The following is a 17,765-nucleotide window of genomic DNA, read 5'->3' as shown; positions in this document are numbered from 1 at the left end:
AGTTCTAACCTAGAGGCGCCTAACAGTTATTATTATTATTTTTATTAATAATATTATTGTTGTTATTATTATGCATACCTCCCAACTTTTTGATATGTGAATGAGGGACACCTATCAACAAAGCATGCAGGCATAGGACACACCCCTTGCCACGCCCCCTTAAAGGAGAATTGTACAAAAAAACAAGATTGGTTAAACCCACAAGTGCTTTTTTTACCACTACTATTCCTTTATATTGGCTTTTGGAACTTACAAATGCAGCAATTTATAAATCAGATGAAAGGTTTAGCACTGGAAAACACTTTTTGATAGATAAAAAGTGCATTTTAAAATCATCTATATAGATCAGACCAAAATGAGGGATAAATGAGGAGGAAAGAGGGACAGAGGGACAGTCCCTTCAAATCAGGAACAGTTGGGAGCTATGATTATGGTTATTATTATTATTGTTACTACAACCATAACTTCTATCTGCAGCCCCAGTCCCTAGAAGTGCACTGACTATTCTAACAGCTATCATTATTATTCATATTAATATTATTATTTTTATGGTTGTTATTATTATTGTTGTTGTTATTATTATGTTAATATTATGATGATGATAATTATTATTAGTATTATTATTGTTGTTGTTATTATTATTATTATTGCTACTACAACTACATCTTTTATCTGCAGCCCCAGTCCCTAGCAGTGCACTGACTATGCTGACAGTTATTATTATGATTATTCATTTTAAGGTTGTTATTATTATTGTTGTTATTATGGTTATTATTATTATGATGATTACTATTATGGTTAGTATTATTATTATTGCTACTAAAACTATAACTTCTATCTGCAGCCCCAGTCCCTAGAAGAGCACTGACTATGCTAACAGCTATCATTATTATTCATATTAATATTATTATTTTTATGTTTTTTATTTTTATTGCTGTTGTTATTATTATGTTAATATTAAGATGATGATGAGTATTATTATTATGGTTATTATTATTATTGCTACTACAACTACATCTTTTATCTGCAGCCCCAGTCCCCAGCAGTGCACTGACTATGCTGACAGCTATTAACATGATTATTAATTTTAAGGTTGTTATTATTATTGTTGTTATTATGGTTATTATTATTATTATTGCTACTACAACCATAACTTCTATCTGCAGCCCCAGTCCCTAGAAGTGCACTGACTATGCTAACAGCCATCATTATTATTCATATTAATATTATTATTTTTATGGTTGTTATTATTATTGTTGTTATTATTATGTTAAAATGATGATGATGATGATTATTATTAGTATGGTTATTATTATTATTATTGCTACTACAACTACATCTTTTATCTGCAACCCCCGGTCCCTAGCAGAGCACTGACTATGCTGACAGTTATTATTATTATCATTAATATTATTGTTATTATTATGATTATGATTATTGCTACAACTAGAACTTTTATCTGTAGCCCCAGTCCCTAGCCATGCACTGACTATGCTGACAGCTCTCCTGCTGCCCATTCTTGATTTCGACATACTTTATGGTAAGATCAATGACACGTATGGTCACAGTTGACACAATGGGGGTTATTTACTAAAGGAAAATCCACTTTGCACTACAAGTGCACTTGGAAGTGCAGTCGCTGTAGATCCGAGGGGGCCATGCAAGAAGAATAAAAAGCAGCATTTTAGCTTGCACATGATTGGATGATAAAATCAGCAGAGCTTCCACTCATTTCAGATCTACCCCTTAGATTTAGAGGGACTGCACTTCCAAGTGCACTTGCAGTGCAAAGTGGATTTGCCTTTCGTAAATAACCCCCATTAAGCTGCCACAAGGAGAGTTGACCAATAAAATCTTGCTATGGGATCCCGTCATTCGGTCAGCCACAATTTCCGCAGCAGCAGACGAGCTTCAGCATTTGTGCAAAGGCTCGCCTTTCCTGTTCGCTTGACTCAGGAAGCAAAACACTGCAGCATGCAAAAGTGAAAGCAGATCCAGGAAGGGCTGAACAAGGCAGCGATGAGGAGGCCGGATCCTGGCAAATCCTCATTGTTCAGACACAGGCTGGGAGAGGGATCAGCTGTGCAGCCCAGACAGCAGTAGCAGAACAAGTAAGGTGAGGCTTATACAAAGGGTGTAGCACAAAGGGCGTGCATGCGTGTGATTGCTGATCCCTTACACATCTCATATTGCAGGAAGAGAATCTGCAAAGAGGAAGCAACAAACTACAGGTGCAGCGGCAAAAAGTAGGCCAAGAGGAATCGCTGCCAAAGTGTTGAACCTTCGATAAACTTGACAGCTTTGTGCAGCCAACTGCATCCAATTTGCATCTGTTCGGGGGGCAGCAGGAAAAGTTTTTCCATGGCCGGAGCAGGAGAGGAAGCTCAGCTACCCTACGATGGCAAGTGTGACGCCTGCGAACCCGATGAGGCCCAGGACGCCCTGGTCGTTTGCGAAGAGTGCGCATTTTCCTACTGTGACACCCATGCCGAGGAACACAGAACGCAATACGCCGGCCACAGGCTCACGGATATCGCGGAGATCTTCGCTGCAGAAGAAACTACCCCGGTTGGCGAGCCGGAGACAGACGACAAGCAGAAGAAGCAGGTGTCGGACAGGAAGAACTGTCCCTTGCACAAGCAGGAGCTGAGTCTGTACTGCAAAGAGGACTCCAAAATCATCTGCGTCTTGTGCGCCGTGGCTGGGGACCACCGCCAACACCAGCTGATCACGCTCAACGAGGCCTATCAGGAAATGAAGGTACATGGCTGAGCGAGAACATTAGGGGGCCACCACGCTGTAATAGAACACATAGCAGCCAGGTCTTTTAATAGCAGGGCAAAGAGCGATAATGGTGTCACCCATAGCAAGCAATCACAATACACCTAGGAAGTCTTCCGAGAATGCTAGTTTTTTTGGCCTTTAGGCTCCAGCATGCTTTGAGCCACAGGCCTGGAACAAGCTTGATGTAAACCAGTGTCAGAAAAAAAAAATTCCAAAAGCATTAAGGCCAATAACATGACAGCCAGGCAACTAGCATTTTCAAAAAGTGAAGTTAGCAATGACAGCATATTGTCCCATGACAGGTGCTCTTTAAAGAATTTGCAAGAGATGAAGCAGAGTTGGCTATCGTTTGCAGTGTTGGCAAGGGGCAATTCACAATAACCATTTCTAGGTGGTCGATTTTCACATGCAGGTTTTTTTGGGACAGTTTGAAAAATCCTTGTGTGACCAAACACTGGCTGGTTCCTTTCCAAGTGTGTACTGGTACAACATGCTGGGGAGAAGAATGCAGCAGGTTCTTTTGACCTGGTGATGCAAGCAAGGATGGGCAGATGTCATCACTGAGAAAAGCTAGACTATGGGCAAACTTGGGCTAGTAAATGTTGAGTTCTAGTTGGTTTCTAGGGGTTGTAACAATGCATACCGGTCAACTGTTGCCTTTTGTTGCTTGGTAAATATTTAGATCAGCCTTTCTTAACCCCTTTTCCCCCCAGAGTTTTTGGGCTCCAGAAAACCCCTGCTAAAATTATTTCATCAGAGGTCAGCAGGAAGCATTCCCATTTACAGTAATGGTGAGTGGGAAGAATCCCTCCTTACACTGGTGGCCAGTAGGAAGAATGCCCCCTTTACAGTAATGGTGGGAAGTATGCTCCTTACATTGGTGATCAATGGAAAGAATGTTCCTCATGTTGGTGATCAGCGGGAAGAATGTCCCTCACGTTGGTGATCAGCGGGCAGAATGTTCCTTACGTTGGTGATCAGCGGGCAGAATGTTCCTCACGTTGGTGATCAGCGGGCAGAATGTTCCTTACGTTGGTGATCAGCGGGCAGAATGTTCCTTACGTTGGTGATCAGCGGGCAGAATGTTCCTTACGTTGGTGATCAGCGGGCAGAATGTTCCTCACGTTGGTGATCAGCGGGCAGAATGTTCCTCACGTTGGTGATCAGCGGGCAGAATGTTCCTCACGTTGGTGATCAGCGGGAAGAATGTTCCTTACGTTGGTGATCAGCGGGCAGAATGTTCCTCACGTTGGTGATCAGCGGGAAGAATGTTCCTCACGTTGGTGATCAGCGGGAAGAATGTTCCTTACGTTGGTGATCAGCGGGAAGAATGTTCCTTACGTTGGTGATCAGCGGGAAGAATGTTCCTTACGTTGGTGATCAGCGGGAAGAATGTTCCTTACGTTGGTGATCAGCGGGAAGAATGTTCCTTACGTTGGTGATCAGCGGGAAGAATGTTCCTTACGTTGGTGATCAGCGGGAAGAATGTTCCTTACGTTGGTGATCAGCGGGAAGAATGTTCCTTACGTTGGTGATCAGCGGGAAGAATGTTCCTCATGTTGGGGATCAGTGGGAGAATGTTCCTCACGTTGGTGATCAGTGGGAAGAATGCCCTCTTTATAGTGTTGGCCATTATGAAGAATGCCCCTTGTATTGGTAAACAGTGGGTAGAATACCCTTTTACAGTGGTGGTCAGAATGCCATCCTCACGTTGGTGATCAGCGGGAAGAATGTTCCTCACGTTGGGGATCAGCGGGAAGAATGTTCCTCACGTTGGTGATCAGCGAAGAGAATGTCCCTCACGTTGGTGATCAGCGGGAAGAATGTCCCTCACGTTGGTGATCAGCGGGAAGAATGTTCCTTACATTGGTGATCAGCAGGGAGAATGTTCCTTATGTTGGGGATCAGCGGGGAGAATGTTCCTCATTTTGGGGATCAGTGGGAAGAATGCCCTTCTTTATAGTGTTGGCCATTATGAAGAATGCCCCTTGTATTGGTAAACAGTGGGTAGAATACCCTTTTGCAGTGGTGGTCAGAATGCCGCCCTATCAGACAGGTAAAATGATCTTCGCTGTCATGCTGCTGGCTCTGCCATCTGCCATCAGATGGGAGGTCAAAAGGCCACAGCTCAAGGACAACCCTAGCTACCTCTTGCCGAACCCTAGGGTTCTATGGAACCCTGGTTGAAAACTGCTGCTTTAGTTGCTTTTTCTAGAGAAGGTAAGAATGTAGCATTAGTCCAAGCAAAAATATTATTTTGATTTTAGGATCTCTGGAGAAGCCTTGCTGTTGAGCTCCTGCCTTGGCCTTTATGAAGGACGCCCAACGCTACATGTTGGTGTTCATTAAAGTGGTTGTAAACCTTTTACAACCACTTTATACTACAGGAAAGCCTATAATTAGGCTTACCTGTAGCTACAATGGATATCTCCTAAACCTGCATGGTTTAGGACAGGGGTGTCAAACTCAAATTTCATTGTGGGCCGCATCAGCATTATGATTGTCCTGAAAAGGGCCAGTTGTATCTGTAATATTAGATGTCCAGCGCATCCCCTCCCCTTACATTAGATGTCAAGAGCCACCCCACCATCAGAAGTTGAGTCCCCTACTCTCCCTAACATCACAGTGCACCCCCTTTCCTTATTCTGCTGCTGGGAAGAAGCTGGATGCATTGCTTGAAAGCAGAAAGTAGGGGTCTGGAGGAGGGCCGGATTCAGCCCACGGGCCTTGTGTTTGACACCTATGGTTTAGGAGATATCCCTGTATTTGACGACGTCATCGGTACCTGCGCACTTAAGCAAACAGAAGCAATGGCACGTAGGTGCCATTGCTCCAGTTGTGCTGTGTCATTTCTGGCGGCTCCCGCGCGCATGCGCGGGTGTGATGTCATCGCGGCTCCGGGCCAATCACAGCGCCGGAGCCGCGATACCCAGAAGTAACCCCCCCGGAGAGATGTCGTCTGCTGGAGCAGTGAACGAGGACCGCTGTGGGGGCTTCTATCTCAGGTAAGTAATTCATAATGAGCTAGTATGCTATGCAGGTTGTTTTGCAGGTTTTTGTTTTTTTTTGTGGAATTTTTTTAAATGGGTTTACAACCACTTTAAGGATGAGCTCAGGCGTGTTCGCAAACAGCACGTGCAGAGCCCGCCAGGAAATCGGCATTGTGGAGCGCTAATCACAAGCAGTGAGACATCGTCCCGATGCGCGGCTGCAGAAATCAGGAAATGTCTCACTGCCTGTGATTAGCGCTGTGCAGTGCCGACTTCCTGGCGGGCTCTGCACGTGCTGTTTGCGAACACGCCTGAGCTCATCCTTAGTGTTCATGTAGACGAGTGTTGTTTTTCCTATGCTTGATGTGTGTCTGAGAAAAGGAATATGGTCCACACACCCAGGGATCTAATTATTCCGGCACAAATTCCAATGTGTCAAAACCGTTATGCGACATTACCTGTGTGTGACCTTATAAAATGAGTTCTGAAGTGATCCCTTGTGTATGGACTAAATTCCTTTTTATCAATACTTCATCCACCATCTATTTTGGGCTTCCAGCATCCAGGTCTGATCACTGTATGATATGTGGCTGGGTTTCCTCTATACTTACTGAAGTACGAAGGAAGCCCACTATAAATGCAAATTTGCAGATTTCCGTTTACTTCGACTGGCCTGCCTAATTGTTTTGAGATCCATGGAAGAACACATATTCCGTCAGCACCCCATGGATACATTGGCTTAGTTAGAGGTTGTGACATCATCAGCCCACCTCTCTGACTCAGCCAATCAGAGGAAGCTTTGTATTCATTTCTAGAATAGATTGCTTTCTCTGAATGGCTGAGCACCAATTAGATAGACTCTACTGTGTTCTGGGTATGAGCCAGGAAGTCTCGGCTCCAACCCGTGTGGGTATGCTGTATGCTGCCTCAGTTACATACAGTTTATACCGCACATCCAGCGGCCTCACATGTTAATGAGGAACAGCTTGGCCCAAACGAACGAAGTGTAATGCCTCGTACACACGATAGGATTTTCCGATGGAAAATGTGTGATAGGACCTTGTTGTAGGAAATTCCTACCGTGTGTGTGGGCTCCATCACACATTTTCCATAGGAATTTCCGACACACAAAGTTTGAGAGCAGGCTATAAAATTTTCCGACAACAAAATCCGTTGTCGGAAATTCCGATCGTGTGTACACAAATCCGACGCACAAAGTGCCACGCATGCTCAGAATAAATTAAGAAACTAAAGCTGTTGGCTACTGCCCCGTTTATAGTCCCGATGTACGTGTTTTACGTCACCGCGTTTAGAACGATCGGATTTTCCGACAACTTTGTGTGACCGTGTGTATGCAAGACAAGTTTGAGCCAACATCCGTCGGAAAAAATACTAGGATTTTGTTGTCGGAATGTCCGAACAATGTCCGACCATGTGTACAGGGCATATCAAAAGTTGGAGGTCCGCTTTAATGTACAGTATATCCAAAGCTCACACTTTTTTTTGTTCCTTTTGGATGCAGTTTGGAAGTCTGTGCTGTCTGTGTCCCCATTGGGGGGGGAATAAAAAAAAAAAAAGAAAACAATTTAAAATAAAAAAGGATTCACCATTTCCTAGTCTATCCAAAAGTTTTGGCTTTAGATATACTTTAATCATGTAATTTCAAACAATAGTGCTAAGAGTATGCAGTGCTAGTCTGTGAAATATCTATATACACTATATTGTCAAAAGTATTGGGACACAAACTCGCATGTCTTTATGGACTTTGCTTTGTGCACTGGTGCACAGTCATGTTGGAACAGGAAGTTGCCATCCACAAAGTTGGAAGCATGAAATTGTCCAAAATGTCTAGGTATGCTGACGCCCTTCACTGGAACTAAGGGGCCAAGCCAAACCCCACACCATAATCCCCCCAAATGATTTGGAGCAGTGCACAAAGCAAGGTCCATAAAGACATGGATGAGCGAGTTTGGGGTGGAGGAACTTGACAGTCCTGACCTCAACCTGACAGAACATCTTTTGGGATGAATTGGAGCGGAGACTGCGAGCCAGGCCTTCTTGTCCAACATCAGTGCCTGACCTCACAAATGCGCTTCTGGAAGAATGGTCAAACATTCCCATAGACACACTCCTAAACCTTGTGGACGGCCTTCCCAGAAGATTTGAAGCTGTTATAGCTGCAAAGGGTGATCCAACTCAATATTGAACCCTACAGACTAAGACTGGGACGCCATTAAAGTTCATGTGTGTGTAAAGGCAGGCGTCCCAATACATTTGACAAGTGTGTGTGTGTGTCGTCCCAATACATTTGACAAGTGTGTGTGTGTACAAAGAAATGAAGAGTCTATAATTTTAACATAGATGTATTTTAAATGCTAGAGATAGAATATCAACCAAAAATCCAGAAAAAAAATCACATGATACAAATGTTATGCATTGAGTTGCAGTTCAGTGACTAAAATAAGTATTTGATCCCCAAGCAAAACATGACTTAGTACTTGGTGGAGAAACCCTTGTTGGCGAGCACAGATGTAAGACGTTTCTTGTAGTTGATGACCAGGTTTGCACACATCTCAGGAGGGATTTTGGTCCACTCTTCTTTACAGATCTTCTCTAAATCCTTAAGGTTTCTTGGCTGTCGCTTGGCAACTCAAAATTTTAGCTCCCTCCATTTATTTTCTATAGGATTAAGGTCTGGAGACTGACTAGGCCATTCCATGGTCTTAATGTGCTTCTTCTTGAGCCTCTCCTTTGTTGCTTTGGTGTTATGTTTTGGGTCATTGTCATGCTGGAAGACCCATCCATGACCCATCTTCAGTGTTCTGGCTGATAGAAGAAGGTTCACATCCAAGATTTTAAAATACATGGTCCCGTCCATTGGCCCCTCAATGTGGCAAAGTCGGCCTGTACCTTTATCAGAGAAACAGCCCCAAAGCATCATGTTTTCACCTCCGTGCTTGAGTGTAGGGATGGTGTTCTTATGGCCATAGTCAGTCATTTCTTTTTAGATGTAAAGAGTGCCCCCTTGTCCTCTGTGATGACCTTAAAGTAAATAACTCAACACCAATTTCACTATATGGACCCCTTATATATTTATACATGTTGATCATATCCCCCCTCAAGCTTCTTTTCTCAAGAGGGAATAACATAATTTTAATCATAATCTTTCCTCATAGCTGAGCTCCTCCATGCCTCTTATCAGTTTGGTTGCTCTTCTCTGCACTTTCTCCAGTTCCCCAATATCCTGTTTAAGAACTGGAGCCCAAAACTGTACTGCATATTCCAGATGAGGTCTTAATAATGATTTGTAGAGGGGCAAAATGATATCTCTCTCCCTGGTGTCCATACCTCTCTTAATACAAGAAAGGATTTTGCTCGCTTTGGAAACCGTAGCTTGGCATTGAATGCTATTATTAAGCTTCTAATCTACCAAAATCCCTTTTCTCATGATCGTCCTTACCCCATGAGGCAAAATCCTGCATGGAGCTCCAGACCGAGGGCGATTGATGGCTATTTTGAACTTCTTCCATTTGCGAATAATCGCTCCAACAATTGTCTCCTTCTCACCAAGCTTCTCGCTGATGGTCTTGTAGTCCATTCCAGCCTTGTTCAGGTCTACAATCTTGTCCATGATGTCCTTTGACAGCTCTTTGGTCTTACCAACGATGGTGAGGTGTGAATGGAAGAAAAAGATTCTGTGGACAGGTGTCATTTATACACATAACGAGTTGTCATTAGGAGCACCTTCTTAAATTGACAGGACTAATCTGTGTATCACATGAGCACCTACTGTAGCCAGTCTGTGGGAGCCAGAATTATTCTTGGTTGGTAAGGGATCAAATACTTATTTTACTCACTGAACTGCAACTCAATTTATAACATTTGTATCATTTTTTTTTCCTGAATTTTTGGTAGATATTCTGTCTCTATCATTAAAAAATACACTTATGATAAAATTATAGACCCTTCATTTCTTTGTAAGTGTGCAAACGTACAAAATATTCAGGGGATCAAATAATTATTTTCCCCACTGTATATGTATTGTTTTTAAAGCTTAACTCCCAGACAGGCAGTCAATTACCGTATATACTCGAGTATAAGCCAAGTTTTTCAGCACAATTTTTTTGTGCTGAAAATGCCCCCCTCGGCTTATACTCGAGTCAAGCTCTTTTCTGCAGCAGAGAATGACATTTTCTAAACCGACTTTGGGGCCCTGTATCTCGGGGCCACTTGGTGCTAGGAACCCCAAATTTGGTGTGCAATCCCAGTGGAACTAGCATTACAACATTTGGCTGGGGTTCCTAGCACCAAGTGGCCCCCGAGATACCAAAGTATCTCGGGGCCCCATAGTCAGTTCGGAAAATGTCATTCTCTGCTGCAGAAAAGTGCTTGACATTTTCCAAGCCGAATTTGGGGCCCCGTATCTCAGGGCCACTTGGTGCTAGGAACCCTAGCTTTGGATATGTTGTAGTGCTAGTTCTACTGGGTTTGCACGTCAAATTTGGGGTTCCTAGCACCAAGTGACCCCAAGATACAGGGCCCCGGTCAACCGTGTCCATCTGCAGCAATGTCATTTCGGGACCCTTTGGGTTCAGAGACCCCAAATTTTGGCTGCAGCTAGGGGGCATCTAGGAACCCTTAACTACCGAGTTTGAAGTTCGGGGGACCTATGGCTGCAAATGGGCACAGTGAGGCTGCAAATGGGCATTGTTGACCCTCTTCTCCACTTACAGTAGCTGCGCATTTCTCACCCTAGGCTTATACTCGGGTCAATAAGTTTTCCCAGTTTTTTTGTGGTAAAATTAGGTGCCTTGGCTTTTATTCGGGTTGGCTTATACTCGAGTATATACGGTACACAGATAAAATACATACATATAATGGAGCTGTTTTACTTGCCAACAGATTTAGTTCCTTCTATCCAGTCCTGAGCTTTACATAGCTCTGCCACACAGCACTGCCCTGTTTGGCAGAGCAGGAGACCAGAGTTTTCTCTATAGCACTAACATTTAGGACAGCCACAGAGGGTTTGAATCTCGGTCAGTTCAGCAGGAACTGCCCTAGGATCAAACCATTAATGGGAAGGCTGAAGGTACCAAGTTGATCGATCAATTTGGGTACAACCAGCCTACCAGTTTTGCTTGCGATTAACTCAAGCGGCTGCTATAGCTTCTAGCGATAATCACTGGCTTCCCCACCGCCAGGAGAAGACAATTGCTTGGCAGGAGGGATTCCCCTGTCTGTGTTGATGGAGGAATTGTGCAAATTTCTTTCTTACAACCTGTGATTGTAGGAAATAAATTTGCATCGTCTATGGCCTGCCTTAGGCTAGGGCTACACAGGAAATGAAATCTCTGATTCTGAGAGATTTACCTGCTTGTTGGCAGTCGCATCAAGTGCAGCCTACTGAAATCAATGGAGTGCTAATAGGATTACTGTCAAGCAGTTAAATCTCTCAGTAGTAAAGAGATTTAAGGCCACCATGCACGGCTCAATTTGGTAAAAGCATGGGAGGGATCTCCACTGCCCGCTACTGTATACATGGAGCTGTTGAACAATGGTAAGATGCTGATCATTTTCCACCTGGCGCGGTTAATTACGTCATTGACTTTTGTCAAGCTGGGTGGTGCTTGCAGAAATCTGAACCATCTATGGCCAGCCTTCACCTCCAGTGTGCACCTAGCCTTACAGGTCTTGTCCAACTCCCAGCCTGTGAAAGGAGAAGCAGCAGACTGATGAGCTCATCTCTGTGTCCCTCTGCTCTCACCTCCTATCAGCATGCTCCTTGCACTGCAGCACAAATGACAGGCTCCTTGTGCTTCCTGATAGAGATGGGCTCGGGGCGTGTTCGGGATCCTAGTCCCAACCCACCTGACTGATGCCGCCAGGAAGCCGACACTGCACACCGCTAATCACAGGCAGTGGGACATTTCCCGCTCCGCAGCTGCACAGGTTAGGAAATGTCCCATTGCCTGTGATTAGCGGTGTGCAGTGTCGACTTCCTGGCGGGATTGAGCAGGTGGGTTGGGACTAGGATCCTGAACACGCCTGAGCCCATCTCTACTGCCTGATCTCTGCTGTAAAAAACCACTAGAGGTTTGAAATCAAGTCAAATTCAGGTACTCGCATTTACAAAATTAAAAAAAAGACGTTGAACCACTTCCGGACCGCCGCACACCGATATACGTCCTAAGTTTGAAGAGGAATATCATTGTTATGGCAGCAGCTAGCTGCCATAACCCCGGTATCCTCTTCTTCGGCCCGGCGATAAGAGTGGTCTCTGTGGCGGATTTGGCAGATTTTTTTTTTTTTTTTTTTTTTTATTGCATTTTAGTGTAAATATGAGATCTGAGGTCTTTTTGACCCCAGATCTCATATTTAAGAGGTCCTCTCATGTTTTTTTTCTATTACAAGGGATGTTTACATTCCTTGTAATAGGAATAAAAGTGACACTTTTTTTTTTTTTTTTTTTTCAATTTTTTTTTTTTTTAAAAAACAGTGTAAAAATAAAAAATAAATTTTTTTTTTTTTTAACGTGCTCCGTCCCGCCGAGCTCACATGCAGAAGGGAACGCATACATGAGTAGCGCCCGCATATGAAAACGGTGTTCAAACCACACATGTGAGGTATCACCATGATCGTTAGAGCGAGAGCAATAATTCTAGCCCTAGACCTCCTCTGTAACTGAAAACATGCAACCTGCAGAATTTTTTTATGGAGATTTTTTAAGGGTAAAAGTTTGTCACCATTCCACGAGCGGGCGCAATTTTGAAGCGTGACATGTTGGGTATCAATTTACTCGACGTAACATCATCTTTCACAATATAAAAAAAAATTGGGCTAACTTTACTGTTGTCTTATTTTTTAGTTCAAAAAAGTGTACTTCTTCCAAAAAAAAAGTGCGCTTGTAAGACCGCTGCGCAAATTCGGTGTGACAGAAAGTATTGCAATGACCGCCATTTTATTCTCTAGGGTGTTAGAAAAAAAAATGTATAATGTTTGGGGGTTCTCTGTATATTATAGGCATTGTTTTTATGCTATTTTCTATTTTTCTATTTTCTGTGTGATTAATAAAATTGCATATTTTTTACTCTTGTTGCACATTCTCTGTCTACATACAAACTCCCTGGGGGTCAATTTTTCTTTTGGTATTACTATTTTGAAGTGTGGGTTCATAGTGGAGTTGGTCTTTTACTCCCATTCATTTTTTACCAAAGTTAGTCGTCTTTCTGGATACAATATTAATAATTATAATATTCCGAATGATATAATATTTTTCCTTGTATAAGGCGAGGTGTGATGTAGTCCAAATATACTTCCCAATAATATTGTTTGAGATAACCCTGCAGAGTATTCAAGGCAACTAGATTTCCAGCAGCATCAACAGATATTTCTCTATCATCCACTGAGGGACACAGCTTTATAGCGATCAGGCAACCTAGGGTTAAACTTCCATTCTCCTGTAGGTGGCAGCGTAACCTACATTGCTTAATCATATAGTGTGACGGACGCCGCACACCATATTGTGAAAACCACCCCAGCCTTGGTTCGCTCCTAGGCTACACCCAGGGGCGTAACTAGAAATAGCAGGGCCCCATAGCAAAATGTTGTATGGGGCCCCCCTGCAAACAGCCCCCCCCTCCCCCCCACAGCTGCCCTAGTGTCAATGCAGCGTGACCTGTGACCTGTGCCCAATACATCCTGGTCTGCCTGTGCCCCATACAGCCCCACCTATGCAGAGGAAGAGGCAAGCCACCCGGATCAGCAGAGAGCGGGATTGCCCGCTGTAATAGCTTTCATTTTAATTTCCTGTCTTCCCGGGGCTCGTCGTCACATAGCCCCACCTCTTGGCCCGACGCCTTTGATGACGTCACATGTCCCGCATTGGATCGGCGTTCTGTCTATCAAAGGCACCGGGCCAAAAGGTGGAGCTATGTGACGTGAGCCCCGGGAACACTGGAAGTTCTAATGAAAGCTCTTACATCGGGCAATTCAGCTCTCTGCTGATACGGACAGCTCGCCTCTTCCTCTCCTCTCTCTTCCCCTGGCTGGGAGACTGTGCCGGCAGTGCTCTTATCCTTACTGGGCCCCACTCGGCTGCGGGCCCCATAGCGCCCGCATGGGTCGCTATGGTGGTAATTACGCCCCTGGCTACACCCGTTGCCTTTCTCTAAGCCCCAGGGGCAATTAAGCTGTGGGGTGGGCGAAACGCATCGGAGGTGGCCTAGGAGGAGCCGAGGCTGAGGCCATTTTCACATTATATCAAGCACTGAGCTGGTGGTGTGCAGCGCCCATCACACTCAATGACTAAACGGTAGCTGGATGAGCTTTCAGGTTGCATGCACGCGCTTCTATTTATGGATCCCCAGAGTGACAGCATTGAAGGGCATTTGGTGCAAGTTACTGAGGGTTGCCGTGACTATATTGCCAAGTACCATCAAGCTGTGTGCCTCATTAGGTTCCAAAAAAATAATTTTACAATGGGTACAAATATCCTATTTTCTTCATTGCCCATTGAGGGACACAGCTTGATGATATTAAGCAACGTAGGTTACGCTGCCACCTACAGGAGAAAGACAGACCATATAATTTTTGTCTATTATCCATAAAGCTTAAAGGGGTTGCAAAGGTTTGTGTTTTTTCACCGTTAGGTGAAAAAACACCTGTCAGTGACCGCCCCCCCCCCCCCCCCCGTTTTACTTACCTGAACATTCGAACTTGTCCCATGGGGACGCGCTCTCTCTCTCTCTCTGCCCGGGGCAAAAAAAGCTGCACAGTGGCAATAAGTATGATATGTTTGTTATTTAAAAAAAAAAAACCCTTAGTGCAGAGGCCTCAAACTGGCGGCCCTCCAGCTGTTGCAAAACTACAAGTCCCATGAGCCATTGCAAGGCTGACAGTTATAAGCATGACTCCCACAGGCAGAGGCATGATGGGATTTGTAGTTTCGCAACAGCTGGAGGGCCGTCAGTTTGAGACCCCTGCTTTAGTGTCACTTTAAAGTGTTAGTAAACCCACAACAGTAAAATCAGTGTGTAAATGCAGTAAAGCATGCTTGTTATACTCACTGTGGAACCTAAGGGGTTAATCCTCCGCATTGTGTAAAAAGGCTGTTTGTTCCTGTATGCACAGCTCCTCCCTTCCTTCCACTGTCCCCTGATAATTTCCTGATAATACAGAGCCTATGGAGTCAGGCTGCACATGCTCAGTTTGATGTGTATTGCTAGAGAGGTGTCCAGACAGAGGGTCAGGGCTCTTGCAGTCTCATAGAACTCCTCCTACAAGCTTTAACCAGTGCTTGGCTGGACACTGATAGAAGTCACAAGACTGCTCAAATTGCTTATGAGAAAAGGTATTTAGGACTTTACATTTACTAAAATAGTTGCATTTCCATGCTCCTGTGTACTGTGTGAGACCAGATATAATGAATGCAGGGTCCTGGGTTTAGTAACACTTTAATGAATTTTATGGTAAGTACAATAATCCTATTTTCTCTCAATGCGTTGTGGTGTGCTGCATTGCCAAAAATGGTACATGTCCTCTTTTTGGATGTTTTGGTGTGTTGCCAGCCCATTTATTTCGATAAACAGTTTTCACCCAACCAGAAAAGTTTAAACCCAACCTAATAATAGGGGTCATTGTCTTTTCTGAATTTTAGCCTTGCTGTTTGCAATCACCCTAAATATCCTCTGCTCTAGTGACCTTTGCCCTCCTTCCTATAGAAAAGAAAGCCCGTTGACCTGAAGCTGGCCATGGGGGACATGGTGGAGAAGCTGAAGGAGAAGCTCCTTAACCCCAACGTAAGTGTGTGTGTGTTGTTCCCACGCCCTGTGCGCCCCCTCTTGTCTCTGCTGCCACTCTTTACTGCCTCTCCATAGAGCCAGCTGCTGCCCGCCCTGCATGTTTTATGGGCTGCTGGAGGTTGTCTGGCAAACTGTAACTGAAGCACTTTACTCAAATAGCCTGGACACCATTCAAGATGCTGCCTCGCCCGCTCTTCACTTTCCTGGCGTCACCCTGTGTATTATTAATGGGTTCAGCGGGGAATTTTTAATTCAGGAACAAAAGAGACCCCCCTCAAAGGGCGGCCAGAGATGGTAAACCGCATTTCCCCGAGAGGGGTTTCTCTTATCCTGGTTAGAACTTCCAATGCTGAATTAAAGGAGATGTCTGCAGATGAACATGATAATTTGTGTTATTAAAGGGAAAGGACTAAAGGAATAAAATGTATCGAGAGAAACTTCAGGGACTTAAAGGGTAACTCCACTTTCGTGGGAAAAAAATAGCATTTTAAAAAATACAGCATATACAATTGTAAACATGTGAAGAATGAAAACATTTTTGTTTTGGATCCCTTATTTAAATAATTTAGTTTAGTTACATTCGTTTTCGGAATTCTTTTCCTTTTTTTTTTTTTTTTTTTTTTTTTTTCTTTTTATGCGTTTTCAAATTTTTCGAATTCGGTCAAACTTCCAAAAAAAAGTTTGACATTCAAATTCGATTTTATTCTACTCAAAATTCAAAAGAATACATTTTAAAAGTTGAATAGAATAGAAAATTAAAAAATAGAAAATAAGAGACTAGAAAAGAATAGAATAGACACAATAGAATAAATTAGAATATAAACGTTTTCTGGAATTCAAATAGAATTAATTAAAATAGAATAGAATAAAATAAATTAGAATATAACTGTCGGAATACGACTTTTAGACAGAATGAGTTTGGAATATAAAAGAATCAAATAGAATAGAAAAAAAACAATAGAATAGAATAAATTAGAAAGAATATAACTGTCTTCCGAAATTCAAATTTCGAATAGAATAAATTCGAATTTGATTCAAATTTTACAAATTCAAGTGAATTGAAATTCACGTTTGTTCTATTCAAAATTTGAATTTTGGAAGACGGTTATATTCTTTCTAATCTACAGGGGGTCCCCTAGTTACAAACATCCGACTTACAAACGACTCCTACTTACAAACGGAGGGAGGAAACAGGAAGTGAGAGGAAATCTACCCCTAGGAAGGGAAATTCACTCCTGTAAGAGCAATTATGGGGAAAAGGTACCTCCACTGATGCATTATCACCAAGGCTTGTTTCCACAACAACCCAAAATTTTCAAAATCCAATTGTCATTGGGACAGAATGTGAGGTGAAATCTTCTGAACAGGGGCACAGACAGCAAAACAAATGTTACAGGGGTGTTAACCCTTCCCTATGCTATCCAAAAAGCTTAAAAATAGTTTTTTTTTGGCTGGAGCTACACTTAAAAAATGTACCTGTTCCGACTTACAAACAGATTCAACTTAAGAACAAACCTACAGTCCCTAACTTGTTTGTAACCCGGGAACCCCCTGTATTCTGTTTTTTTTTTCTATTCTATTCCTTATATTATATATCCCTATTTTCTGTTATATTTTAGTCTATTCTGTTCTGTTTTCCTCTATTCTTTTCTATTCCATTCTATTCTATTCTATTTATTTTCTATTACTTCATTTTTTATTCTATTCTTGTCTTCAAATTCGAATTTGATTTACATTCTGGATGAACTTTTGTTTGATTATTTCTGATTTGTTTAAATTCGTTACTATTGTAATTCAGAAATTCGGATACATCCAAATAACGAAAAATTTGTCTGAATTTCGATTCAGAACGAAACAATCAGCACATGTCTATACATTTGCTACACAAGCCATGATGTAGTTAAATGTTATGAAAAAAATTACCTTTGCTTTTCAATCTTCAGCTGCTATAGTTTTCTGTAAAATTCAATGTAATATGGCAACCTGGAGGCGATTCGTACACAAATGGTGTACAGAAGAACCCCCACATATGTCATTGCCTGCTTGTGTGATTGGCTCACTAGTTTTCCCAGAAGTCTTCACTAAGATACAAGTGAGATTTTCAGCCTCTGGAGCAAAAATGTCAGTTTTGGTGAGATCCTGCCAAAGGGTTAAAAACTTCTAAAGGGATGCAGACCCTGAAACTCTCTTC

The 17,765-nt window shown here is 42.9% G+C and overlaps 1 protein-coding gene across 4 annotated transcripts in view; it reads left to right on the top strand.

The window, feature by feature from the left end:
• Positions 1-1,820: 1,820 nt before the first annotated feature.
• The window catches only part of TRIM44 (tripartite motif containing 44), a 165,684-nt gene continuing 149,739 nt past the window's right edge, over positions 1,821-17,765 (top strand). Inside the window, exons 1-3 of one of the 4 annotated variants that reach the window (XM_073604194.1) lie at positions 1,834-2,111; positions 2,196-2,760; positions 15,494-15,571. In XM_073604194.1, the coding sequence (XP_073460295.1) occupies positions 2,362-2,760; positions 15,494-15,571 (477 nt within the window). In that variant the 5' untranslated portion in view covers positions 1,834-2,111; positions 2,196-2,361. Of the gene's footprint in view, positions 2,761-15,493; positions 15,572-17,765 lie in introns of all 4 variants that reach the window. The other 3 variants (XM_073604193.1, XM_073604197.1, XM_073604196.1) reach the window with 3 other exon arrangements.

Source organism: Aquarana catesbeiana, linkage group LG11, assembly GCF_042186555.1.
Source record: "Aquarana catesbeiana isolate 2022-GZ linkage group LG11, ASM4218655v1, whole genome shotgun sequence".
Taxonomy (NCBI): domain Eukaryota; kingdom Metazoa; phylum Chordata; class Amphibia; order Anura; family Ranidae; genus Aquarana; species Aquarana catesbeiana.
This window is presented reverse-complemented; position numbering and strand designations above follow the sequence as displayed.